Raw genomic sequence first — 26,001 nt, forward strand, 5'->3', positions numbered from 1 at the left:
GCAGGCCAGCAAACTCTGAGATGTCCCACCCAGGTTCCTCCTCTCTCCAATAGATTGTCCTGTTCCCGGAGAGTGGCTTTGGTGGTGTTTCTTTAGGGCAATTGAGGTTTCTGAGAGAAGGATAGACAGGCATTCCTAGAATCCCTAAGGCCCTGACCTTCTACCCTGGCCTGGTAGTTGGGTATTTTTCTTTCTGGCACTGGGGATTTATCCTATACTAAGCCCACCATGGGAGCCTTATCTGAACTTGTACTTTGGAGTTAGCAGGATGAGGGGCTGCTATTCTCTAGGGGATAAAGACTGACATTTTTAGGAAGTGGCCCAGCTATTAAGGAAACCACTACTGCTCCCATACACACCCTGTCCCATAGGGAGTGGGGGGAAGTCACGTCAGTCCTGCCTCTCTGCTTCTGAAGTATAAGAGTCACTGGAGGCTCTGGATAACCAACCACTCTCTCCCCTGGGCCTCAAGGACCATGCTGGTGGCTGTTCTTCTCTCACTGGCCCTGCTGGGCACCACTGAGGCTTGCGAAGGGCAGTCATCCTCCTTCCAGACTGGCATTGTATGCAGGATCACCAGACCAGCCATCTTGGTGTGTAAGTGTCAACTGTGGGTCCCTCCCTGGGGAAGAAGTGGTGCTCTTCAGAGTTGGGACCAGCCCCCCTGACCTCTGAGCTAAACCCTTGTGGGGCAGCCTGCCCAGGAGGGACATTTTGGCTTTTCTTCCTCTTCTCAGCCAAGCTGACTGCTAACATGTAAACCCATTTCAAAGATGGGTTTTATGCATGGGTTAAGACATCCAAAAAGAATGGGGGGTAGAGGTGGGTCCTAAGAGTATCAGTTGTCTTCAGGCTTGTGGCATAGACCTCAATTATACCACAATAACTCTCCATTAGCCACACCTGGCTTATCCCAGGCAGCTATTTTAATTTCAACTTGACAACCCCTACCTGGCCTCCATTGTATCTCTGGTGGATGCTGTGAGTCAAGCGTATGCTCAGAAAATTCAGACTCACTTTGTTACCCATCATGGACAAGCAGAACCAGGAGGGGAAACTTGCCCCAAGGGTGAAAAATATCATACCAATGACCCTTAGATGGTTCTATATCCAGTTTTAGGGGAGCCATCTATGGCCAAGGTTTGGGAGCAAGTCTATGACTGCAGGCAGCTGGGTGGCACAATGGATAGGAGGCCTGGAGTCAGGAAAACTCATCTTCCTGAGTGCAAATCCAGCCTTAGATACTTACTAGCTGTATGACCTTGGGCGAGTCACTTAACCCTGTTTGCCTCAGTTTCCTCATCTGTAAAATGAGCTGGAGAAGGAAATGACAAACCACTCCAGTATCTCTCCCAATAAAACTCCAAATGGGTCACTGGGAGTCAGACACAACTAAAATGGCTGAAAAACTATGAGCAAAGCAAGAGAGGTCAGTCTACCACCAAAGTTAGATATCATTCTATTGCCAGGATTAAAGGTCAATCCTATTACTTTGGCAACCTTCTTAAACTCATAGAAATCTTTAGGAGAGGATTTAAATGTAGGTGACTGAGGGGTGCCATAGGAAGTCTTATGGTCACATTTACTTCTGTTTCTAGTGAACCAAGAAACCACAAAAGTGATTCAGAAGGCATTCCAGCGTGCCACATATCCTGACATCAAGGGAGAGAGAGTTATATTGTTCCTGGGCAAAGTCAACTATGGCCTATACAAGTGAGTCTAGGGGCTTGGTGAAAAACCAGGTCATTCTTTGCTCTTTCCCATTTCTCATTCCATATCATATCCATTCAGGTCCAAGATTGTGGGAAAAGGATAGCCTGGGAGTCACTTGCCCAAGATCACATAGAGTCGGGCACAGTCAGACTAGAACCTAGGCTTCCTGACACCTTTCTCTCTGCTCTCAGCGCACCAGAGAAGCCCTGGTAGACACAACATCTTTTCTAGATGTGGGATGTTACATTCCAATGAAGCAAATATCCACACCTGCATGAAGTCACAGCTCTGAAAGCAAGTGGAACATTCTATAGCGCTGCATAGATACATGCCATTTTTATTAAAAACTAATGAATCATAAGCACATTCAGTGTGAATCGTTACATTCCCCTCATAGTTTTATTAGTAAAGCTTACCAATTTATGAAAGACACTGTAGCATATAGAATAAAGAACTGGCTTTGGAGCCAGAAAGGGCTGGTTTCAGGTTCTGCCTCGGGCACATGTTGGCTGTGTGATTCTGGTTGAGTTAACCTCTTGGCCTAGGCACTTCTCAGAGACTGAGTTACAGAGTAATTGACTGTCTACCTGGGAAGGGGCAATTTCCTCAAGGTGTGTCCCCTCTCCCAGTGAAATTAGAGGTCCAAAAAGAATTAATAATAAATACATCTCAATATTCATATATCTACATGTAAATGTTTGATATTTTGGCCTTGGTCCCTCTCTGGGCCCATTTACCAACTCTCAAATGAGAAAATTGGGGTTGAGATGACTTTGGAGGTTTCTTTTCCCTCTGACATTCCATGTTCTAAGAGTGGCTTAGTGGATAAAAAACTGGCCTCAAAGCTAGGAAGTCCTGGGTTCAAGTTTTCATGATGACTCATCCTTGCTACATGACCCTGGGCAAATAAAGTCTCTAAGACCCTACATTGCAGAGCACATGCTGATCTGCATTTGAGAAAATCTCCCTCCAATTTCCAATGGAGGGAAGTTCCTAATACAAATGAAATTTTAGTCCCTAGTGCTTTACATTTTCTATTTTCGGGCCCCTTCTAGGGCCAATGTTCTGTGATTCTTGGATTTGTTTGAGTCGTGGTGCCTGGGGATGGCTTTCCTGTTCTGTTTCTGCCCAGGACCCTGCTCCACTCACACCCCTACCCCTACAAGGTCTAATTTCTGTTTCCTCTCCCAGCATTCAGATCAGCAACCTGTCCATCTTCAGCAGCCAAGCAGAGCTGAAGAGAGAGAAGAGCATAGACATTGCAATTCAGAATGTGTCTGTCATCTTCAAAGGAACCCTCCAATATGACTACAATGCAGGATGGCTGTAAGTATCCTTTCAAGTGCTTTCTTGAGCTAGGAGACCTAGCTCCTTGAGGACAAGGACTGTCTTTTTTGTATCCCTAGCATTAGCACTGTGCCTGGCACATAGCAGATACTTAATAAATATTTATTGATTGACTGAGTTTGAACTTGCTGCATGAGGTTGAACAAGGCATTTCTGTCCTGTAGGCCTCAGTTTTTTCATCTGCAAATTGGGGGTATTGGCCTAGATCAGAGATTCCCAAACTTATTTGGTCTACTGCCTCCTTTTCAAAATAAAATTACTCAGCAACCCCCACACACTCCCCCCCAGAAATCTACTTTCTTTAACCCTTTAATGGTTTTTTAAAAAAAATTTGTGTTACTTCAAAAATATAAAATATATTTTTTAAAAATGATATATCTTAAATTTAATAATTTATTGTAAATCTGGGAAGGGGTTTCCTTCAATGAAATTTTGATGATGCAATATTGCATCATGTAACCATATAGTGTCATATTGTAAACAAGTCATTATACGCACATATTCCTGCAGAGGCATGCTGGACTTCCCAACAATGTGTGACATGCTCGCTTGCCAACACTTGCTTATTAAGACCTGTCAGCTTACTTGACCACTGATTGGTTATAACTTGCATTTTGTGTGTTTATTTGGAAAATACTTTAATCACTATGACTTTAACTCTCACAACAGATGACACATGTACAGTTTTTCAGAATTTTTTTATCTTTTCTTCTTTCCTTATGCTTCCACAGCCCTCTTATTTTTATTTAATGTCCCTCAATTGTACCAGAGGCTAATGGATCATCCCTGGATCATTGCAGTGCCTCCCAGAGGGCAGTATCACCCACTTTGGGAACCTATGGCCCTAGATTTTCTCAAAGCTGCCTTCCTTCTCTGATGGCCAGTAGTTCCACAACTCCATATACCCTCAGGCAAATACCTCATAGAAGAGCCTTTCTAGATGAGCAGTCAGTTGCACATCTTTTTTCCTCTCTGGGTCCCCAGTTTTCCCACGTAATGCTTAAAACTTCTCTGTGGGTATTCTTCTTTTTATAACAATTCTTTATACCAAATCCCAGAAGCATAGCTAGGATATAGGTGGAAATAAATTATATTGCTTGAAAATTCAAGCTTAAAGTATTTAGGAAAAAAATTCCTGGCTACGTCTGGGAATTCTAGAAGCTGGGACAAATTCAGAGTGGAGGGGAGACCTAGACCCTGGAACATCCCAAGGCAAGTGCAGACTGCCTTTGTCATTGCTTCCTGGTGCTCTGTATAGCATGGCTCCCAAGCCAGGCAGTATGAAGGCAGTCTGCTCCAGCTGGGTGCAGGTTATGACTGTAGGATTCGACCTTTGAGGGGTTTCTCTCTCTTTGTCTCTCTGTCTCTGTCTGTCTCTCTGTCTCTGTCTCTTTTTCTGTCTCTCTCTCTCTCTGTCTGTCTCTCTCTGTCCCTCTGTCTGTCTCTCTGTCTCTCTCCTCTCTCTGTGTTCATTTACATCTTCCCCATACTGCCTCAAGGGGAAGTGTTCTCTCTAGATGTTGTTACCCTGGGACAAAGCTCTAGACACTCTCTGCTAGTTATGCCTCTGCAAGGACCTAATATGATCTCTGACTGATCAGCTCTGGGGTCCCTGCAGCTTGCTAAGTGTTGCAGACTTGGCAGGGCCCCATGCTATATTTCCTATTTTGTAGGGACTTAGAGTTTGTTATGTACATTTTCTCTCACCAGGAATGCATTACTTTTCTGTGGTAAAGGAGGTTGTAGAGCAGAACCCTGGTTTCTTTAAGGTGAGAAGGGCTGAGTCTTCTGGTTCCATGGAGCCAGAGAAATATATTTTGGTATCTTAACTTTCTTTATTAATTTTCCTTGTTAGACTGGAAGTTCATCAGTCTGTTGACTTTGAAATCGACACTTCACTTGACCTTCAGATCAATACCCAGCTAAGTGAGTAAGCGCAGTACTGAGCCAATGCTTTGTGACTTGGGCCTTGCACCTCTTCCATGGCCCTGGTCTTGGCATCTGGAATTTACTCAGCCCTAGGAATCTGAAGCAGCTACCTAGGAGTGAGCTTGGGAGTTGGGACCCCTGGATTCTGTCCTCAGCTCTATCACCTGCTAGTTATGTCACCCTGAGCCAGTCATTTCAGCCTAGGGCTCCCTTTCCTTATTCATCATGTGGGAATAAGGTCTACCTTGATCACAGAGTTGTTGTGACTCAAATCAGAAACATATGGAATGAGCACAAAGGATCAGTTCTTCCTTTGCAATCTCAGTGGGCCCCTACTCCCATCCCAGGAGAGGAGAGATAGCACACAGAGCATGTGTGCCACCCCCCTCCCCCCACCCCATCCCAGACCCATTGCCCTGTTGGTGCGTTGTCATGGCCTTGCTAGGCGGTGCTTTGGCTCCCCCTGCTGGCTGAGGCTGCTTATAACAGGGGCTCATTTTCACGAACAGATTGCCATGCAGGGCGTGTGCAGGCTGACACCTCCGACTGCTACTTGTCTTTCCACAAGCTGATCCTACGTCTCCATGGAGAAAAACAGTAAGTGCTTCCCTCACCCCAGGAACCAGCTCTGCCATTCTGTGTCCTGAAGCCCCTCCCTACTCTGATAGCTTGTGTCCTAAGACCCCTCTGACATTCGGTGTTCCAAGGTCCTTCCCAGATCTGATATTCTGTGTGCTGTGTCCTTACTGTCATTTTCAAAAAAATAAAGAAATATATATATATGCATATATGTGTGTGTATGTGTATATTACTCATGTAGATATGCATCTATTTGAGTCTACAAGTATGTGTAGATGGTTTTATATACATATTATATGTAATTATATATAATATATGTGTATATATATATACACACCAAAATATATATAGACACACATATCTGCACACAGTTGTGGACTCATGTAGACCCATGTTACAGTCATACATTGCATGTAATTGTGTGATTGCATATAGACAGAGCTCTTTAGGATCAAGGACACAGTGTGCTAAAGTAGAAAGAACTTTGGACTTGAAGGTCCTGCCACATATTACCTGTATGACCTTAGGCAAGTCACCACCTCTCTGAAACTGTTTCCTCATCTCTAAAATGAGGAAGCGAGACTGTATGGCCTCAAGAGTCCTTTCCAACTCTAAATCTATGATCTTATAGGATTTGTAACCAGTGGAAGAGCTGTAAGCAGGAATTCTGCCATCTAGGGAAAATTCAGTTGAAGACGGTCTGGAAAGGGCTTGTGGGTTCTTTTCCTTTTCAGATCCCTTTGATGAGAGTTATAGGCTGCATAGGCAAAAAATCCCTTTTCTTGATATCATTACTTGTTCCTTCATACCCCTTCCCCTCAGTTAAACAGCTCTGGAGCCCCTATGATGCTCTGCCTTTCCTTTCCATTGTGCCCTCTGAACACTTGTTCCATTGATAGCAAACTGCCCTTTGTCTTTCTTCCCACTCTCTTTCATCTATTTGCCTTCATGTAAACATAGTTTCCCCAAGAAGACATCCATTCCTGGCTACTCCTCCCACCTCAGTACTATATTCCCTTCTTTCATGGCCCCTGACACAGTGAGCCAAGAGGAGGAAGAATAGACATAGCTCTTACTTCTCACTGACACTTCCACATCTTCCCTCTACCAAATTCACTCCATCCTTCTATATATCACCCTGCCCATATACTGGTGGCTATTCCTATTCTTACCAAATTTCCATCTCTAGTGATCCTTATCTCTGGAGATCCTTCCCCTTTAACACCAACGGTACTGGTGGATAACCTCTAGATGAGGCTGGTCTCCAGATTGTAGCTTGGAGGAAATGCTTCCTTAGATTTCAGTGCCTGGGTCAAAGCTCTAGTGACCCCACTTGAGAGGCATAACTGAAGGATTTCCCTCCTATCGAGAAGGAACTAAAACCAGATGCATTTCTACCCCCAACAGACCAGGCTGGATTGAACAGCTGTTTACAGACTTCATCTCTTTCACCCTGAAGCTGATCCTGAAAGGGCAGGTAAGGACTTTTCTATAGAGGCAAGAGGATCCTTCACCAGAATGCCCCCTTCTGAGCTGACAAGGCTCTGTCTCTAGAGACTAGGCTATGGAGCAAAGTATCAGTCAATTTAGGTCATTCATGTTCCTTCACTTGGAAAAAGGGCCCACAAAGTAGGTTCCCCCAGGTCCTAAATACAGATGCCATTGGCCTCTGAAGGAATATGGCTGATTCCTCATACTTGTTCCTTGGGTTCACTTGGCTTGACCCATATCTCATTACTGGGTAGTGGAAGTACCTGATGGGGCTGAGAACCTGGAAGGGAGGGAGGATTCAGGAAGCTATGATGCCAAGGGATTGGAAAGAGGCCTTTTCCCCAGTCTGCACCCTCTACATCTCTCCTTATGCTCCTGTCTCTCGTTCCTCAGGTGTGTAAGGAAATCAGTGTTCTTGCCAACATCATGGCCAATTTTATTCAGGACAGAGCAGGTAAAATGTGGATTCTTTTAAACCTTCCTTCTGTTTTCTCTCTGACCTCTTGTGTCTCCATCCTTCATAAATGATTATAGAATTTGTATCTGGAAAGATATAAGGTAGGCAGTAGTACAACAGAATGGATTTGGATCCAGCTGAATAGCTGGATACAAAGAAGAGTCATTAATGGATCTGTATCAACTTGGCAGGAAGACTCCAATGGAGTACCCCAGGGATTTGTGCCAGGTAGCCCAACCAGGGGGTCAAAGGATGATATCCATGCCTTCCCGAGTGTTACCTGGAGGACCTAAGTGACTGGACCTCTGAACCACAGAGATAGCGGTTTAATTGGAGGAGGAAGAGAAGGAGGAGGAAGAGGGGGGGAAGAAGAGGAGAAGCAGTAGCAGTAGCAGGACGAGAAAGAGGAGGAGAAACAGCAGCAGCACCAGCAGCACCAGCAGCAGCAACAGCAGTCCAGAATGTATATAGCAACCACTATGTGCCAGGCACTGTGCTAAGCACTTCACAAAGATTAGCTTACTCGATTCTCCAAACAACCCTGGGAGGTGGATGTTATTATTGTCCTCATATTTTGAAGAAACTAAGGCAGACAGAGATTAAGTGGGTTGCTCAAGGTCACACAGCTAGTAAATGTCTGAGGCTGGATTTGAATTCAGGTTTTCCTGATTCCAGGCTCAGCGCTCTATCCACTATGCCACTATGCCATAGATTGGATGAATTTCTGCCTCTGTGCTCTGGTAGTAAGTTTGGGGACTTCCAGATAGGCTTGTAAGTAGGAGGCAAATTCAGTAATGGGAGCAGGGAAGGGAGACTTTGGGACAGAGGGCAGCCTGATAGGGAGGAGGTGGCTATAGTGGTAGACAGCACAGTCTAACAAGATAGTGGGCAGTAGCATGAGAGTATCCAGAGCAGTGTACTGCTAGGAAGGAACAGCCTCTCCTTCAGAGAGTCCTGAAGGGCATTGTGCCCTCTCCCTCTAGGGAAAGCACAAGGTAAAGCATGGGGACTCTTTTTGTCTTTGGAAACAATCATAAAAGCATGCCCATTCGTGAAGCATACCCCCTACTCCCATGTTGTTGCTTGTGGGGAAAGCTCCACCTGCCTCATGCTAGTGTGGATCTGAGTCCAGAAAGTGCTCTCCCTTGCACTGAAGATTCTTATTCAAAGTAAGTCAGTAATTGTTCCCAAATAGCTATTATGCAGGCTGACAATGTCCTAGACCTAGGCACTATGGGGAGGCTAAAAAAGATTATGTGTCCCAATCTAGTTAGGGAGCACAAGAATCACCCAAGAGTCAATGTAGGCTATGTAAATAACGTGTGAGAGGCACAGATAATGAAAACTGCAGGAGGTCAGAAGGAGAGATACCTGCAGGCTGAGGTGAGCAAGGAAGGCTGCGTGATTTGAGCTAGACCTTTGTTACTATTGTTATTAGTTATTATTAGCAACAGTAGCAAATATTTGTGAAAGATCTACTCTGCGACCAGCACCATGCTCGGCATTAGGGCTGCTAAGAATACTGTGTAGGTGATTTGGTACAAAGTACTCAACCTCTCTGGGCCTTATTTTCACTCTCCACAAAATAAAGGGATTAGACTAGATGACCTCTGAGGTACCTTCCAGGTCTAGATCACTGATCCTCAGTCTAGATCTCTGATCCTAAGTCTAGATCTCTGATCCTAAGTATAAGATATAGCCCCTCCCCTCAAAGGGGGAAAATTAATTAATAAAATAAGACAGATGTCATTGGTCAGTTGTCAGGGAGGCATACAGACTAGAATTGCTTCAGGAGTCCAGAGAAAGGAGAGATGTGAGAACTAGAACAAGGAGAAACTTCATAGAGAAGGGAAGACATAAGCTGGGCCTTGAATGTGCTTAAAAAGAAAGAAGAGATGAAGATACTTCCTCCCCACCAAAAAATTGTGGATCTAGGGAAATTATTTATGGTTTATTAAAAAAAAATACAGAGGTGTGAAGAGAGGGAAGAATTAAACACGATCCCAAGATTCTGAGCCTAAGAGACTAGAAGAATGGTAGTACCATGGACAAGGACTGGCAGGTTAGAAGGGAGACTGAGAGGGAAAGCCCACATAGGCCATGGCAACATCCTTCTTAATCACTGAGGAAAGTGCAAACAATATAAATTGTATTCCCCCTCCAATCAAATGCGCCTTTCCCCGTGGGGAAAAACAGATCCTCACCTAGATCCATTTTATGAGGGCAGGAAGAAATGTAAGTGATATCTGAGGCCAGAGAAATAAGGTCATTTTTCTCCCTAAATCAAAATCAAAATGGGAATAGAATCTTGGTGTCTTGAGACTAGGTCTCCAAATCCCACAGTTCTGTCTCCTCCCCATGCATGTATATGTAACGGCTGGGGTGGGGGTAGAGACAGATAAGGTAGAGAAGAAAATGCCAAGAGGAGCATTTAGGATTTCTAAGCTAGCTCCTGATTTTCCTCCTTTCAGCTAACTTCATCACAGATGGAGACATTGGTGTGGACATCTCCCTATCCAGAACCCCAGTAATCAAAGACAGCTACCTGGAGTCACATCACAAGGTTGGAATGAGACAGGGAAGACATTTATAGGTGTGGCTTCTGGAGCTGCTGGGCCTAGGATAAACCTGAATTCTTTATTCTATCCCCACTCCCATCATCATTGTGAACTACCACTGGATATCTCTTAAGCCAATAGCATCCAGGGAGAGAATTGGGTTTAATGGAAAGAGCACTATATTTGGAGTCAGACAACCCAGGTTCCTGTCCTATTACTGAAATTTACTATGCGTGAGACATTGGGCAGTTCATTTAATTTCTCTAGTCCTCATTTATAAAAAGAGAGAGCTGGAATAGATTATCTCTAAGGTACTTTCCAACTCTAAATCCTATGATACACACTTAACCTCATGCCCATGAGACCCAGTTTGTGGCAAAAGACCACACTTGCTTTACTCTCTGTAGGGCTCTTTCCCAATGTCTTCGATAAGACTTCTCTTGGGAATAGCTGTCCCAAGTCTTCCTATTTCTTTCTTTATCATCACCACTGAATTAGGGCAAAGGTCAAACTTCTCCATCTTCAAGTCAAGTCCAACCAACTGACTAGCCATGCTAACGGGGAGGGGGGCAGAGTTCTGACATGGGATGATCCAGGAGCTATAGGGAGAAGCTAGCAAAGGAACAAATTTAGGTTAGTGGTGAGTAAAAGCATCCTAACAATTAGAGTTTTCCCAAAGCAGAAAGGGCTGCCTCAGGAAGTGGTGGATGAGGACCTCATTGAAAGTCTTAAGCAGAGATTGGATGACTGTTTGGTGGGTATGCTGTAAGAAGGATTCTTTTTGAATTATGGATTGGACAAGATGGTTAATGAGGTCCCTTCCAGCTCTGAAATTCTGCAATTCTGATTCTGATCATACAGGTCTCTTTCTTGGAGGATAATATTTGGTTTTGAGGTTTGGGGATATATAATAAGATCTGAGCAAGAAAGCACATTGCCCTTTCTAATTTTCTCTGACTTCTCTAGGCTGATCATAAGATCATAGATGTAGTGCTAGAAGACTTCAGGGGTCATCTAGTCCACTGCCCCTACCCATTTTGCAGATGACAAAAATGAGGACCCGAGAGGTAAAACAGCTTGCCCAAGGTCACAAGGTAGTAAGTAGCAGTAGGTTTGAACCAAGGTCTTCTGAATCTAAATCTTTTCACTGCAGAACAGTGAAAAGGGCCATGCTGCTGATATTAAAACTGATCTCTGTTCTTTGTATGTGAGACAACTGAAGTCAAGGTATAGAGGTTGTATCACATGCTGGAGGCAGGGGAAATTAACATCTCCTACAGTGAATATGAAGACTGGTGAATCTACCAAATAGTTGATAATAACTTAACAAAACAAAATTTTAGAGTTCTCTCACCTTCCTCTGATTTTTCCTCCAGGGTTTCCTGATGTACAAGAACCAGTCCTCAAGCTTTCAGGATTCCACCTACACCCCAAACCTCCTGGATGACTCTCGCATGCTGTACTTTTGGTTTTCTGATAAAGTTTTAAGCTCCCTGGCTAAGGCTGCCTTCCTGGACAAGAGACTAATATTGACCCTGACAGGAGATGAGTTCAAGGTTAGAAGGGATGGGTTTCTATGTCTGGGGGGAGGTATAACACCCACCTATGCCTGAGTTGAGAGAGAGAGAGAGAGCTGGGGAAAAACTTGTGGGCACTCTAACTCATTTCAGATAGAATATTTGGGTAGAATAATATCTTATTCTAGAATCACAGAATCTCAGGGTTGGGAGGGATCTTTTTAGTCAACTAGACCAGCTGTCCTTGAACCTAAATACCCTATTATCCCATTTTGTAAATGAGGAAACTGAGGCAGACAGAAGCTAAATGACTTGCCCAGGGTCACACAGCTAGTAAGTGTCTAAGGCCAGATTTGTACTCAGGTCTTCTTAACCCCAGGTCCAGCACTCTATTCACTGAATTTGGTAGACCATATCTTGAATACTTTGGTCAGTTCTGGTCATAGTGTTTTAGGAAGAGCACTGATAATCCGGAAAGGGTCATAGGTCAATGGTGACGATAAAAGGTCATATAAGGATTCGTTGAAAGAACTAGAGGGAAGTACAATCTAGAAAAGAGAAGGCTTAGGGCAGGGCATGATTAGAACTGTCCCAAAGTAGAGTGAGCTGTGACTAGAGGTGGTGCCTTCCTTCTCATGAGAGGCCTTCAAGCAAAGGCTGGATAACCCTTGGATCATCTGCTGCTGAAGAGAGGATTCTTATTCAGGCATGGATTGGACTAAGTAACTTTGGAGAACACTTCTGTGACTAAAGTTCCAGCCTATTCACAAGTCAGTGAGTTATAAATATTTTCAATACTTTCCCTTAGCAAATTCTTCACCAAAAATTCCTCTTGTGTGCTTGATTTGGGAGATGGGGTTCAAGGAAACCAACCACAAAGTTTGTTGAAATCTATATGTCCCCCATCAATAACCTGCTGTCACCCAGAGCTTCCAAAGCGCTTTTCCTGCTGTTGTCTCATGTGATTCTCACAACAGCTGTGAAAGGGAGACAGGGCAAGGGTTATTGAACCTATTTTATAGACAATGAAACTAAGCCACAGAGAAGTTGGGTGACTGGAATTTGTCGGAATTTGGGGCTCTTTTCACTCCCAGGAAGCATAGTATTGTAGAAAGAGCACTGGACCTGCAGTTAGGAGAGATCTATGTTCAAATCCTGGCTCTGCCTCTTAAATAGCTGGGTGACCTTGGACAAGTCTCTTCACTGCTCCATATCTGCATTACCTTATCTGTAAAAATGCAGGTCACAATTTTTCTAATCCCTCACAGGGTTGTTGTGAAGAAAGCATTTTGTAAGTCTCAAAGTACTAGAGAAAAGTGAATTAATTGTTAATGGCATTATTATAATTCCACTAAAAACAATGAGACCATGTACCATGAGCTCTCTCTTCTCCCCACCTCTCAGTTCCAATCCACTTCTACCTCATTCTCTCCTCAATTAAATCTTCTTTGTTCCCATCTCAGGTTGAAGAGGTGGCCCTTCTTCTTGCCAATCCAACCCCTCCACTTGTGCCCTTGATCCCTAGTTCCTCCAGGAGCTTTCCTCTTTCTATCATTCCCTCTCTGTCCCTAATTTTCAGTCTCTCCTTATCTACTGCCTCCTTCCCTGTTGCTTGTAAAGATGCTTCCCTAACCCCACAAAACCCCCTTTATATGATCCAACTATCCTCTCAAGCTCTCATCCTGCATTTCTCTTCCCTTTTACATCTAAACTCTTAGAATAAGCTTCCTACAGTCATTGCCTCCACTTTCTCACACCTCCCACTCACTTCTCAGCCCCTTGCAATCTGGCTTCCCTCCCCACCACTCAACTGAAACCATTCTCTCCAAGGTTACCAAAGATCTATTAATTCCTGGATTCAATAGCAATATTTGATATTATTGATTATCTTCTCCTCCTAGACCTGCTCTTCTCCCCTGGTTTTCATAATACAGCTCTCTCTGTCTCCACCTGTTAGGCAGTTCCTTCTCAGATTCCTTTGCTAGATCATCATCTTTGTCAATACTTCCCCCCCACCCCCATACATGGGTGCCCTCTTCTCTTCTTCTCTACACACCCTTGGGGGAATCTCATCTGCTTATACTAGTCCAACTCTCTCCTCCATGCAGACAACTCCCAGATCTGTGCAGGCAGCCAGCCCCAGGCCCTCTCCTGAATTCTAATCCCATATCACCAACTGTCTATTGGACATCTCCTGTTGGGTATACCATAGGCATCTCAAGCTCAAAATTAAAACTCCAATCCATGCCTTTGTGCAGACTGTCTCCTATTACTAGAATGCACTCCCTCCTTACCTCTACACCAGAAAATCTCTAGTTTCCTTCAAAATTCAGCTCAAATTCCCCCTCTTACAGGAAACCTTTCTTGATCCCCCAAGTTTCTAATGCCCTTTCCCCTAAGAAGTCATTTAATATATATATATATATACATATATATATATTTTGTATTTATTTCTCTCTCTATATATATACACACATACATACGCATGTATGTGTGTATATATATACATACACACATATATGGAGAGACAGTTTTCCGCCAGTAGAATGTAAGTTCCTTGAGGGCAGGACTTAATATCTATTTTGTTTTTATTTTCTAAATATGTATTGTTTTCCCCTAACAGAATGTAAACTCCTTGAAGGCAGAAACTGTTTCATTTTTGCCTTCGTATCCCCAATACCTAGCACAGTGCCTGGTACATATAAGGCACTTAATAAGTGCTTTTTGAAAGACTAAATGCATATATTAGTAGTGGGACTCAGCCTCTAGGCATCAGAAGACTTTGGAGTTAGAATCAACCTTTGAGATTACATAGTCCAACTCTGCCATTCATTTTACAGATGAAGAAACTGAGGCCCAGAGAAATGAAGTGTCTTTCCTAAAATCAGATAGGCATTGTAATTGTCAAAAACCAGGATTCAAACTTCTGACTCCAAATGTATCAAGTAGCAAGCATTTGTTAAGCCCTTGCAACATGCCAGACACAGTGCTAGGTGCTGGGAGTATGAAGACAAAAATGAGAGCTTGCCCTCAAGGAGCTTATATTCTATTGAGTGAAATAACATGTATAAATGCATAAGTATATGCAAAATAAATACAAGGTAATTTGGGGTGGTACACTAGGAACCGAGGGAATTGGGAAAGATTTTATGTGGGTGTAGGTTCTTATGCTGAGCTTTGAAGTAAGGAAGGAGTTCTAAGAGCCAGAGGTCAGGAGAGAATGCATTCCAGGCAAAGACATGGATGTGGGGGATTAAATGTCATGTGTGAGACTCAGCAAGAAGGCCAAACTGAAAATATTAAATAGATAAATAATAATTAAAAAAAAGAAGGCCAAACTGAGCGTGGGAAGGGAAGTAATGTATATGTTCTGAGAAGGATGTTTTGGTTTCTCCCTCACACCTGCCCCCCCACCCCCCACCACCACATCATGCTCAAGTTATTCCTGCTTAAAAGACTCTAAACTTGTTCTGATTAAATTTGGGGACTGGAATCTGGATTGAAAGAGGAGATAGATTTACAAGGGACAGGGCATCACCTCCCAGTTTCATAGAATATCAGAGCTAGAAGGAATCTTAAAGGTCATCTGATCAGTAAATTCCCTCATTTTTCAAATGAGGAAACTGAGGCCTAGAGAAAGAAGGTAATTCCTTACAAATGCTCTTTCCATCAGACTGACTTCCTCCCCAAGCCATCCCCTCCCATCCACATTCTGGTCTATTTTGTAGGCATTGCTGGAGAACAAAGGCCTGGATACCACCCAAGATATCTTGCAGGAGGTAACTTCACTATTTGATGGGTTGTACTTTGGCCAAAGGCGGGGAGGGGATGGAGATCTTTCAGATCATGTGACACATCCTGATCCAGGGCCAGCCCTAGGACCTCCCCCTTATTCTCTGATCCCCATGGTTGGGCTGGGCGTAGGTGGGGAAAACCTGTTCCATGGGGATGATAGAGGGGCCTACAGCCTCAGAACCTCCCCTAAAGTGTGGGTCCCCTAAAGTTGTTTATGTGACTCTGAATTGCTTTCTGTCTTTCAAAGTCAGGTGAAATTACTGCGGGTCGATAACCCTTTAACCCACCACTCAAATTTCTAGTGCGATCAACCAGGCAACAAACAAGTATTTTTTTTCAGCGTCTTGGACACAGTGCTAGCTAGGCACTGGGAAATGCAGAGAATTCCAAATGATGCACAATCCTGGCCATTTCTATTTAGATTTGGTTCCATTGGGAATTTTTCTTTGGTTATTGCTTTACCTCTCTGATTCTGGGCAATTGAAGTTACTTATAAACCCACCGATGAGGGTCAGGAATATGCTAGAGAATTAAATAGAGCCTGCTTTGGCAAGGGGAGGGGGCATATTGGCAAAAACAGAGTTCATAAAGTAGATAATCCAACTGTGGATAATTGCGAATGTATTGTTGTTCAGTCGTTTCTGACTCATTGTGGCCCCTTTTGGGGAGTTTTCTTGGCAAGGATATTGAAGTTGTTTGCCATTTCCTTCTCCAGCTCATTTTACAGATGAGGAAACTGAGGCAAACAGGGCTAAGTGACTTGCCCAGGGTCACAGAGCTAGTACATGTCTGAGGCCAGATTTGAAATCAGATCTTCCTGACTCCAGGCTGGGTACTCTATCCACTGCGCCACCTAGCTGCCTCCATTTGAGAAACAGCAGTATTGTTATTAGTGGGTGTCTGCCCAATACTGAACAGGTGGTGCAGAGGCAGCCAGGAAGCTAATTAGCTAACTGCCCTTCCTAGGCCAAACCTTGCCAAGAACACCCACATCTTTGGAACCCAATCCACAGTCATTTGAAAACAATTTTCCCAGGAACCAGGGGTCTTCAAGGGCTCAGAGTACATGGTTGTCAAGTTTTGGGTCTTTTTAAAACCATTTATATTTTTAATTCCTTTTTTTTTCAGTTAGCAAAAATCTATTTTCTCTCCTTGCCACCTCCTCTCCTCACTGGGAAAAAAAAGACATGAAAAACAAGACACTTGTAACAAATGTACATAGTTAAGCAAAATAAATTCCTACATTGGCCATGTCATGAGCGTTATAATCAAACAATTAAACCAGTGAGCCTAAGGCCTAAATCATGAGTCCTATCCCCTTTAGACTCATTAGCTACCTCAAAAGAAATAATGTATATAAAATAAATTTCAAATCTTAAAGTATTATGTAGATACAGATATGTATATGCATATATATATATGCTACTTAATATCACTATTTTCTGACTGCCATCAAAGCTGTAACTAGGGTGGGGTACTTGGTACTTTAAACCAGGGCACTGACATTTGGGTGAGGCTTGTTTCTATCATGTGGTTTCCCTCTATCCAGGGAAGGAAATAGAAGGCATATATCAAGGCCTTGGCAGGTCAGTGTTGGGATAAGGAACAATTGGGAATATGGTCTGGTAAAGAGATGCTGCTTATTCAGATTGCATGCAACCTTAGGGAGGGTCAATTCAGCTCCTGGGCTACTTAGGAACAAGTGGTAGGCAAGTAGTCCTCTCGATCACTTTCCAACCATAAAGAAAGGCTGTTCAGGGCTCTGCCTTCTTTGAAAGAAAGGATATATTTCTCCAAAACTCATTTTATTTGAGGTGCCTCTTAGCACATTTTTCTCAGGAGTAAGAGCGTTCTAGGACCTTGTGCCTTCCAGAAACATGATCTAGGGTAGGGATCATGCTTCTCTGTTCCACATTCAGTCTGGAGGAGGAGGTAGCACAAAAGCCCCTTCCAAGATGGGCAGGCTGAGTGTTGATTGCCCATATCATGATTTCTGGCCCCCTTCAAATGAATCTGTCCCGAGTGCCAGGATATATAGCTCTAGCTCTGTCCACCCTCTGAGTACTGATGAGATCAGAGGTACCATGGAGACAGGCCTGCTAAAGAGGTCTAGTTCTTAGTGAAGGATAACAATTGCCATTTCAGCAGGTGCCCTAAAAGCCTATGTGTTAGTCGAAAAGCATTTATGAAGGACTTACTATGTGCCAGGTACTGTGCCAAGTTCTGGCAACACAGATCAAAGCAAAAATGTGGTCCCTGCACCTAAGGAATTTATATTCTAATGGGAAAGACAACATGTAAACACAGCCTTAGATACTTACTAGCTGTATGATCTTGGGCAAGTCATTTAACCTCTGTTTGCCTCAATCTCTCCAACCCATAAAAAGGGGGTAATAGTAGCACCTACCTTCCAGGGTTGTTATGAGGATCAAATGAGCTAATGTCTGTAAAGTGCTTAGCATGTAGTTGTAGTTGTGGTTTGTCCTTTGTTCTCGAAGAGAACCATGACATCAGGGAGATGATGACATGGCTTGCAACTGACTTTGATTTGAGTGAGGGACGGCTGTACAAAGTCACCAGCCTCACTTTCTCCTCCAGACATCTGGGTCCAATGGCCAGATATGGATCAGGACAACTAGACATGATCCAGAATGCAGTGGAGGACCTTGGCCCTTTCAAACTAAGGTCTTTTCAAGTTCTCACTTTGAGTGAAGCAATGCCCATTCAGTGAATAGGCCTCTTTAAAAAGTGAATCAAGGGAGTAGGTGCTATATAAATGCTAGCTATAATAATAATAGTCATTATCTATATGTATATAACGTACACTGTATATAAACAACTTATATAAATATATAAGATATATAGAGTGTAAATGGGAAGTAACAGCACTGGGCAAGGGAGGGGGATAGGACTGATGAGGTGTGAAAGACACCATGAAAGTCTTGCGGAAGCTCAGATTTGAACTGAATCTTAAAGGAGGCCATGGAAGCTAGCTTTTGGAGGTGAGAAAGGAGAGCCTTCCAGACATGAGGGACAGAGAGTGAAAAGGCACAGAATTGGATGATGGAGTGTCATGTGCAAGAACAGCAAGAAATCTAGTATATCAATCATAGAGTTCATTCTCTATACTACCAATCATAGAGTCCACCTAGCTGTTGCTAAATAAAGATTCTTATCTCTGTCCTAGAAGAGCAAGTGTACCAACTCTTCCAGGCTCCTGACCTCTGTCTCTGGCATGGGGGTGGGGGGTGGGATTCATGTCTCTTGCAGATTTTTCAGGGTTCCTCCTTCAGTGACTCTCAGGTAGTGGTTCGAAGCCTGTCTGCCCCCCTTATTACCTGCAAGCTGGAGGGCACCGTAGTGAAGTCCTCTGTAGGTGTGGAGATCCAACTCCTCCGCCAGGACCAGACCCCTACTGTGGCATTCTCTTTTGAAGAGGTGAGTATGATACGTTCTGGTTCCTTGATGTCACCAGCCTAAGACCTTGGTTTCATCTGCAAACATTCTTGACTTCCCCTCTCTAATTCTGAGAGTCTGGGGCCTGACTCACCCTGCCCTGTGTGGGTACAATGCCATTAGCACACATACCTTCTTCTGCCTGCAGAAAGTAGCCCAGGCTCTGGGTGCCAAGACTCTGTTCTCATCAGATGCGCCCAAGCCAGACATTTTCTCCCTTGGTTTTTGGCCCAAGTACACATTGTTCGATGTGCAAAGACCACTGGACAGGGGATCCAGAGACCAGGGTTCTAACCCTAGCTCTGCTACTAATGAGCCATATGACCTGGGCAAGTCCTTTCTCCTCTGATTTCTGTCTTTATAACATGATGATAATTACCTTTCCCAAACTACCTTGTATTTACTTACTTAGTATAAGTTTACATTGATTCACTTTATATTTAGGATATATATAGTTGATTGTTGTCCTTCATTCTCAAAAAGGACCAAAATGACCTCTATCTTTATATATACACATACATATATACATATGCACACACACATATACACATATATGTACATTTCCCCCCAAGTCCATTCTTTTTATTTTTATTTTTTACAGGTATTTATTTTTTCTTCCTCCCTCTTCCCTCCCAATTGAACAAAATAAAAAAAAACCCTCCTAAAATATGCATAGTCAGCAAATCAAATTCCCACATTGGTCATGTCCAAAAATGTATATCTCATTCTGCATTTTAAGTCCCTCACTGCTCTGGCAGAAGGTGGATCAATTCTCCATATATTTACATCTGTATATTGTCTCCCCAATTCGAATATCCGTTCCTTTTAAGTTGGAACCTTTTCATTCTTTACATATTAGAACGCCCTGTTCCTACCAGTATCTGGTGCACATTTTTGTTCTTGATGGATTAATTTCCTTTTAGGTCTGTGTCTCTATATGTTACCTATATAAAGCCCTTTGCAAAAATTAAAGCACCATATAAATGTCACTTTTCATTCTTAAGTACTCAAACTTGTATTATATAGATTTGTTTGCCTATTATCTCCCCCATTGGATTAGAAGCTCCTTGAGGGCAGTCTTTTGCCTCTTTTTGCATTGCTAGTGTTTAGCACAGTGCCTGACGCATAAGATACTTAATAGATGTTTATCGAATGAACTGATTGAATGAAATAGATCTGCGATCTACCTGATTTGGGAGTGCCCTGCCAATGATGCAGATCATAACTCCTCCATGTCTGCCAATCCTGCTTGTGCTCCTATCCCTTCTTAAGTTCATCACAAGGAGTCCACCCAACGTCCTAGAGGCCATAATAGTAACATTGTGATTCCTCTTCCTAGAGTACTTAGTTCTATAACCTTTTTATCTACCTTCAAACACTCAGTTATGTATGAGGCAACTCAAGGCAACCACTACCAGGACAGAAAGTACTGGTCCCATTAGAAAGGAAGAACCCAGAAGAAATCTGAAAGCCCCTGCCCCTTAGTTGGTTCAGTCTATTTTTTCTTGCACAACTATGGTTGTGTTGGCCACATCTTCCATGTAGTAGGCTCTGAGCTGAGATAATCAAGCAAGAAACATTTGTTAAGTGTCTTCTATGTTCTAGGCAATGAACTGACAAAGGTAAAAATGAGTTCCTGTTCTAAGAGCTTGTACTCTATTTGAAACAAAGAGGAGAGTAATTGATAAAATGAAGGATTTGGAAAAGCATTCATTCACGGGATCCTTGGGACATCCTTTTCTCTGAGTTATTATTTTTAGTAGGGGTTCTTAACCTGGAGTCCATGAATTTTTAAAAAATATATTTTGATAACTTGATTTCAGTGTAATTGGTTTCCTTTGTGATCCTATGCATTTTATTTTATATGTTAAAAAAAAACTATTCTGAGTCTGTGCCCATAGTCTTCACCAAACAGCCAAAGGGATTCATATCACAAAAATGATTCAGAATGTTTACTCAATACCTGAGTGATCCTGGCCAAATCACTCCCTGTCTCTGAGCCTCATCCATAATATTTGAGGGTTAGACTAAATGATGTTTAGTTCAAATGAGATAATGACATCTGACAATGTTAAAGCATTATGTAAATATCAGCTATTGCCATCTAAAGTACCTTGGCTCTAAAAATCCTATGACCCACCCCTGAGACAGTGGAGGAGCCTACATAGGGCTGCTCTACAAAGGTTAGTCTTCTGTAAGGGACAAAGAGATAAATGAGGACTATTGTCAGAGTGAGATGAAGACAGATCAGTGGGTAGAGTGAAAGCGGTTGGCTCTGAAAAAGCTCTTGTATCTTTCCAGAGACAGAAGAAGAATGAAGGAAACCCTTGGCAAAATGTTCTTGTGGTCAAAGCATACTATTTTCTCTCTTTTTTTCCTTTCTCATGGTTTTTTCCTTTTGTTCTGATTCTTCCTTCACAACATGACTAATATGTCTAATAGGATTGTACATGTATAGCCTATATCAGATTGCATGGTATCTTGGGGAGGAGGGAGGGAGAAAAAAAAATTTGGAACTCAAAATCTTAGTAATTATTATACACGCAATTGAAAAAATAAAATGTTGCTTGTAGCCCTGGAATTTGAACTTTAGCCATCAAATGTAAACTGCAAACACAGACAGGACCTGAATCTTTGGATTTTTCTCCCCAGGACATTGTGACTGTCATTCAGGCATCCTATGATGAGAAGAAACTGATTCTAGACCTCTCTGATTTCCAGTAGGTTCCACCAGAGTGGGGAGGGGAGGGTAATGGAGTAGAAGATCCCTTTAATTTAATGTCCCATCCCTTTAATTAATTTAACAATTAAGTTAATTTTAAACCGAGAGCCTTCTATATGCCCAGTCCTATGCCAGATGCTCCTTAGGATGCAGGAGATGTAATCCCTTCCTTAAAGGGTAAGAGAGTTGAGGCCTAACTTACAAGGAAAGAGAATTAACAATACTCTGGGTGTGTGCTGAGTGAAAAGCAGTACGGTGTGGTGAGTAGAGTGTCTGCCTCCAGTCAGGAAGACCAGGGTTCCAGGCCTGTTTTAGACAAATTTGGCTTCGTGACCCTGGGTAAATTATTTGACCCCTCAGTATCCCAAGCAGCTCTCTAAGACTAAAGGTTGCAAAAGAGTTGCTAATTGCATTAGCTAAGGGTATTTTCTATGCCAATGAAATGGCTAATCCAAAAATGAAAGTTTTAAGTACCCAATAAAGGGTGTAGACAGTCAAAGTGCCAGGAAGAGAGAGATGAGTGAGGATGGTGGAAAGAGAACCATGTCCAAGAAGATACTAAGATGAGAGTGGTTGCATGATGTGTGGAAGGGACAGTGAAGAGATTGGTCCTGTTGGAGTAAACAGTGTATTCTGGAGGAGGGGAAGGGGGGAGCAGCATGGTGAGGTAGGCTGGGGGCCAGAGTGTGGGGGGCCCCAAGGGGCAGGCTGGGAAGTGAAAGGTCAACACTTCCCTCTTCTCTGTTTCCACAGGATTCAGCACAAGTCTTTCCATTCTGTTGCTGCATTATCTACGGTAGGTTGACCCTGGAAGAAGACAGAAAAAGAACGTGCTTAACCCTGCTATGCAGGTATCCTAATGTCTGGGGCCTAGAGAAAGATACCAGGCACTGAACCCGAAGAAAATTAGCTTCTCGCCTCCTTTTGTGCCCTATTTTAATAAATCACTCAACATGATGATCTATGGTTGTGGGGAGGGTGCCTACATCTTAGTATAATAGCAGTTGAACAGGATATGTGAGCTGTCTCCTGGCTCCATTCTAACCTGCTGTCTGGCCTTGGGCAAAGTCACTTCATTCATTCATTCATTCATTCATTCATCCCACTTCAGGGATGAGGAAGGATCAACCCCAACCCTACCTAAGGGTTAATGAAAGAATCACTCTGAATGTGCTTTGAAAAGTATAAACACCTGCACAAATGGGGGAGGGAGGTGGGGTGGGGAAAGGAAAGGTATTATAGGAGAGGCACCCTGGCTTAATAGAAAGAATGCTGGACCTTGTTAGGAAGACCTGGGTTCAAATCTCATCTCTGACACTTAATATCTGTGTGACCCTGGGCAAGTCACTCCATAATAACAACCTATGGTATTCACTTTTGTGAAAATCAAATAATAGTTTATGCAAAACACTTTGCACATTGTATAGATGGTCAGCTGCTTTTATTGTATAGGGGGAAGGAATGAGTGAGCTGGGTGATAAAAATGAACAGGACCCTTCATGGTTTAATAAGCTGGTAGCCATTCAGGCTGATGAGAAATTGTGGAGAAGAAGAAGTTTATACATCCAGGCCTTCTCCCTTCCCTAGGAATGGGGAAGATCCATGCATCCAGATTAGTTCTCTCACCACCTTGGGGCCCTCTCACTTGTGACTTCTCCATTTGGCAGAGCCAAGAGTCGATCCGGGACTTCCTGAAGACCCTTACAACCATGGTGGGCATTCCTGTGATCATCTCCTGTAAGTGTCCTTGTAGGGGCTCTAGGGAGGAGCTGGAAGGAGCTTATTGGGTTTGCACTCCCAGGCCAAAGAGAAAGGCTGAGAAAGAAGTCCAGAGGCTCTAAGCTGCCCAAGACAGGGGAAGAAGCCGTGGCTGTAGAGTTTGAACTTAAAGTTTGGAAAAAAATCCTTTTCATTAAGGGGATTTCTTCTATGAAGTTTGGATTCAGTCTAAAGGCTGCACTTGAGGACTTAGAGGGCTACATTTGGCCTCAAGGCTGCAGGTTCTCCACCCCTGGCCTAGATGGATGTTGAGGTTCTTTTTAGCTCAGGATTTGTGACCCTATAACTTATTGCTGGGGTAGTAAAGGAGCCTCTCATCAGGGAGACACACATCTCCTGGGCTCTGAAGGGGTTTTCTGCTGGAGTAGGAAACTCTCTGATAGCCAGGTTGGTCCTCAGGGAGATGTCCCATTCCTGAATGGTGTCACCTAGCCTAGGCTCTTTCAGCCCTCAAAATCTTGGTTTTCTACTCTGTACAATGGGGCTATTGTTCACCTACTGTGTGCTGTCCTGTTGCTGTACATTCTAGGGTCCCAAGGACCCACCACATGGACTTCCTCCCCATTCTCTCCCTAGGGCTTGAGCCAGCACTCACAGCACTGTTGAACAGTAAAGGCCTGGACCTCTTTGACATCATCAATCCTGAAATTCTTACCAAAGAGGTGAGTAAAGAGAGGGGATCAAGGTCTCCATGTGTCTCCCTAACTCCCATCAGCCAGGGATCTGATTTGCTACTCATGACTGGTGCTCAAGGTCCTTGGACCTCTCTTATTTCATCTGTAAAATGGAGGTGGGGTGAAGACAGGGGAGTGGGCACAGGTGACCTTGAAGATTCTTTCTAGGTTCTAATCACATTCATCCTCTTGTTGATTTTCTATACTTCCCTGCCCCGGGGTAGGATAGTCCCAGAGAAGCACTTAGGTGCTTTCCTGGCAGTCCATGGAGTAACTATACTTTTTTTTGCTCATGAGGAGGAGAGCAAAGAAGGATACCTCTCTTGAAAACTCTGAGCATCCTAGGAATTTGTTCAGACTATTAAGGGAACATTGCCCTGTCCTTCAATCTAATATGTCAATACTCAATGGATCTGTGGCACCTTTGTGATGCTGAGATCTAGAGGAAGGCCCCCAGCCTACATGTATGTGTGTGTCGGGGGACACCTATAGAGGATTGACAGGAGGGCATGGGCAAAAACTGAAAGAGCACTGGCTCTGGAAGGACTAGGACTCAAATCCCACCCCTGACACAACACCTTGGGCAGGTGACTTTAGGTCTCTGAGCCTCAGTTTCCTCATCTGTAAAATGAGAGAGATGGACCAAATGATTGTTGAGGTCCCTTCCAGGTACATTTTACAACCTCTATCCCCCACCTATTTCTTTTTTTCCCTCAGGGTTATCTGGTGCTCCAGATGGACTTTGGATTCCCCCAGCATCTGCTAGAGGATTTCCTCCAAACCATCCTCTAGAAGACAGCCAGAGAGGGGCTGCCTGGACAACTGAACCAAAGGGAAATTGGGGAAGGCTGCCTTGGTCCCCACACCTATCAAATGAGGATAACCATGAACACTTTCACAGTGGCACCTCACAGGGCTGTTGGGAGGATTAGATGAGCTCATTGATCCAAATTGCTTTGTAAATCTGCAAAGCTGTCATTATTCTAATTATTCTCAGTAGTATTCTCACTGTTTGGTCCCCCTTGCCTGCAAGAAAATAAGGCCAAGAAAATAAGAAAGAACACGGGTGATGTTTGCTGCCTTCTTGCCTCCCACCCCAACTCCTACTCCTACTCTACAAAGAAGCCAGAAGCCCTTACACGAGCCTATTGGTATCAGTCATAATGTCATTAAAGCCTGGAGCCACACTCCCTCTTTAGTGGGAAACTGGGGAAGATGGAGGCATCTATTTCTGTCCAAAAGCCTTTCGGTAATCAAACTTCCCTCTTTGTCCTTCATGAGCTTCTTTTGCGGTCTCTAGTGGTTTCTATTTTCATGGCACTTCCTCCAACCCTGTTACTTCTACAAGACAAGTCCCCTTCATTGTACAATTTCCTTATGCCGTCCCTTCCCCAGTGCTGGGGTCATATGGTGGCCACCACCATGGCTTGAGAGCTTCCTACAGAGTCTAAAATTAGGACTGTGGCAGAATCCTAAAGCATAAGGTCTCTAACCCACTTCTACCACACACTTGTGATCTTTGGCCTGTGAGTTTACTTCTATGGGCCTCACGTTTCCTTCCTATAAAATGAGAAAATTACACAAGGTGATCTAGAAGATTCTCCTCAGCTCCTATAGCCTAAAAGTCTATATAGATCATTTCTCCTCTCTGAGCTTAAATGAAAAGATTGGACTAGGTTATCTCTACGGCCCTTTTCAGTTCATATTCTGCTATTCTGAAAAGCCAGGACAATAAGCAGTGGTTTGTTGGCTGATTTGGTGTGGTTTAAGGAGATTGTTGACCCTTTAATTCCCCCTTTAGTGCACCATCACTTGCCAAATTTATCTCCCTAAAAGACTGCTCCAGTCATCTCACTCCTTTGTTTGGGAACTGCCTATGGTGCCCATGAGATAAAGTCCAGGTTTCTCATTTGGCATTCTCAGCTTGCAATTCAAAGTCTTTTACGAACTAGCCTCAGTTTATCTAACTCTTGTGTCAGAGCCT

The 26,001-nt window shown here is 43.4% G+C and overlaps 1 protein-coding gene across 1 annotated transcript; it reads left to right on the plus strand.

Moving 5' to 3' along the window:
* Window positions 1–241: 241 nt before the first annotated feature.
* Window positions 242–25,294, plus strand: LOC118844732 (cholesteryl ester transfer protein). The gene is made up of 16 exons (XM_036752704.1): window positions 242–597; window positions 1,599–1,713; window positions 2,905–3,039; window positions 4,916–4,986; window positions 5,499–5,586; window positions 6,976–7,045; window positions 7,453–7,513; window positions 9,988–10,079; window positions 11,451–11,630; window positions 15,320–15,370; window positions 18,657–18,824; window positions 21,495–21,562; window positions 22,318–22,360; window positions 23,232–23,301; window positions 23,920–24,005; window positions 24,735–25,294. Exons 1-16 carry the CDS (start codon window positions 477–479, stop codon window positions 24,807–24,809), a joined length of 1,494 nt encoding a protein of 497 aa, XP_036608599.1. The 5' UTR covers window positions 242–476; the 3' UTR covers window positions 24,810–25,294.
* The last annotated feature ends 707 nt before the right edge of the window (window positions 25,295–26,001 follow it).

This window comes from Trichosurus vulpecula, chromosome 3 (assembly GCF_011100635.1).
Source record: "Trichosurus vulpecula isolate mTriVul1 chromosome 3, mTriVul1.pri, whole genome shotgun sequence".
NCBI lineage: Eukaryota > Metazoa > Chordata > Mammalia > Diprotodontia > Phalangeridae > Trichosurus > Trichosurus vulpecula.

What these genes read in the sequence shown, in the direction of transcription:
- LOC118844732 (XM_036752704.1), top strand. Translation starts at nt 477, where the DNA reads ATGCTGGTGGCTGTTCTTCTCTCACTGGCCCTGCTGGGCACCACTGAG. An exon ending in GACTACAATGCAGGATGGCT is followed by an intron (nt 3,040 to 4,915) that starts GTAAGTATCCTT and finishes TTTCCTTGTTAG; the next exon opens with ACTGGAAGTTCATCAGTCTG. An exon ending in TGGCATTCTCTTTTGAAGAG is followed by an intron (nt 18,825 to 21,494) that starts GTGAGTATGATA and finishes TTTTCTCCCCAG; the next exon opens with GACATTGTGACTGTCATTCA.